The sequence below is a fragment of the Prionailurus bengalensis genome, chromosome A2 (assembly GCF_016509475.1).
Source record: "Prionailurus bengalensis isolate Pbe53 chromosome A2, Fcat_Pben_1.1_paternal_pri, whole genome shotgun sequence".
NCBI lineage: Eukaryota > Metazoa > Chordata > Mammalia > Carnivora > Felidae > Prionailurus > Prionailurus bengalensis.
The window spans coordinates 89,435,435-89,437,116 of NC_057348.1; the positions used below are offsets into that span (position 1 = coordinate 89,435,435).

The 1,682-nt window shown below is 50.2% G+C and overlaps 1 protein-coding gene across 1 annotated transcript; it reads right to left on the reverse strand.

Annotated features, from left to right (window-relative positions):
• Positions 1-260: 260 nt before the first annotated feature.
• LOC122488249 (transmembrane protein 138-like) lies at positions 261-857 on the reverse strand. Its single transcript, XM_043589491.1, is given in 1 exon segment — positions 261-857. A coding segment is annotated over 1 exon segment (597 nt).
• Positions 858-1,682: the final 825 nt, after the last annotated feature.

Genomic DNA, 1,682 nt, shown 5'->3' on the forward strand with positions numbered 1-1,682 from the left:
TTATAAAAAGGGGAAAAAAAGTGTCTTGGGTATAAAATCAAACTGTCTATAGTGTGATCAGTCACGAGCTTAGAAATGTCACTCTCCAACGTTCAGTCATTAATTAGTGTCTGGTGCAAAGAAGGCAGGTGCCAGGAGCCCCTCCTGTACTAGGCTAAGTGACAGCTTCCCAAAGATAAAGTCGCACAGCCTTCTGTGAGGAAGAGGGGTAGCCAGCAGGCAGGAAAAGGGGCAGAACTGAGGGAGGAAGCCAGGGAGGGTTATGCACTGAAGTCTACTGGGAAGCACTTGAATTTGCAAGAGGGAAGAGCTTCCTTCATGACTGCTGAATAGAAGAGTCCTGAGCCTGTCCTAGGAAAGTTAAGCTGCTTTCTGTGCATGAGCCAGCCTCCCTCCCACCCTTGAACTTGCGTGAACTCCTCCTGCAGTTTTGAAGAGTACTGGGAGAAGCGAGGATCACCCAGAGTCCCTGCTGTTAGTCTCTGGAATACAAACAATGTTTGAAGTCCCTCTGTCCAGACCAAGTGGTTGGAGTCTTTGCGGGGTAAATTCCTGACCCAGACATGAAGGGAGATGCTGAGAGCAAAGAACAGAGCTGTGAGGATGAAGTTAGGGCATAGAATGTTGGCCAGGCCAGCCTGGAAGATGAAGTGTGGAAGAACATGAGGGAAAGGATTGCAATAACCTGAATAATAAAAATAAAATAAAAAAAAAAAAAGCTAAACGACAGGGGCCAGTCAGGGTGGCTCTGAGAAGGAACTGACAAAGAGGTCACATGATAGCAGCAGGAACTGCAGGGAGAGCACCAGGCTGTATAAGCAGCTTTCCTCTGATCTCTTGGGATGCCTGGGTGACATTCTATAGAAAACAGCTCCTGGCTTTCTTCCCAGCACTGAAGGAAGCACCCGTTAGTCAAAATCAGCTTGTTTCCCTTGCTCTAAGACAAAGGCTTCAAAGACCCTGCCTGGGTCGATGGTCAGGAAACCACATGATGGTTTGGGGAAACTGGTTTTAAATTCCGTAAGTGGACGGGGGGCGCGGGCCCTGTCTGGGCAATGGTAACCCGCTGGTCCTCGGTTCCCGCTCGGGGCTCTGTGGCCGGTCCTGCCACTGTGTTTGGGCCCCTGCTTTGCTGGGCCCACCCCTCTCCTGCCCTCCCAGATCCTTGCGCCCAGCTCCTGACCCTCCTAGGCAGCCGTTGCCCAAGGCCTCGGTGAGGGGCAGACCCAGGCAAGAGCCTTCACATCTGCCCAAACACTTCTGTGGCCACCAGATGGGGGGATGAGGGATGGGGGCATAGCTGTGGTCGCGCTCCTTGGGGGAAGATATGCCGGCAGAGGAACTGGGTTTGGGGTGAGCACCTTGGCATGCTAGGAGCGGACCACCCTGCAACCCCGGACTCCATTTCCGGGGCCTGAAGACTATTTTTGTTTTAGTTACCTATCATCCACATCTCTTACCATTCCAGTTTTCTTAATTATAGCATGCGTTTGTGTGCGGGGTGTGTGACTGTGTGATTGTGTCGTGTTTGTATGTGCATGTGTGTTAACTTACTTTCTCCCATCATTCCTAAAATGTTTGTTGGAAATTTCTTCACTTGTTGCCTTTTTGTTTTAATTTTTTTTAAGGTTTTATTTATTTTTGAGCGAGAGAGACAGCATGAGTCGGGGAGGGGCAGAAAG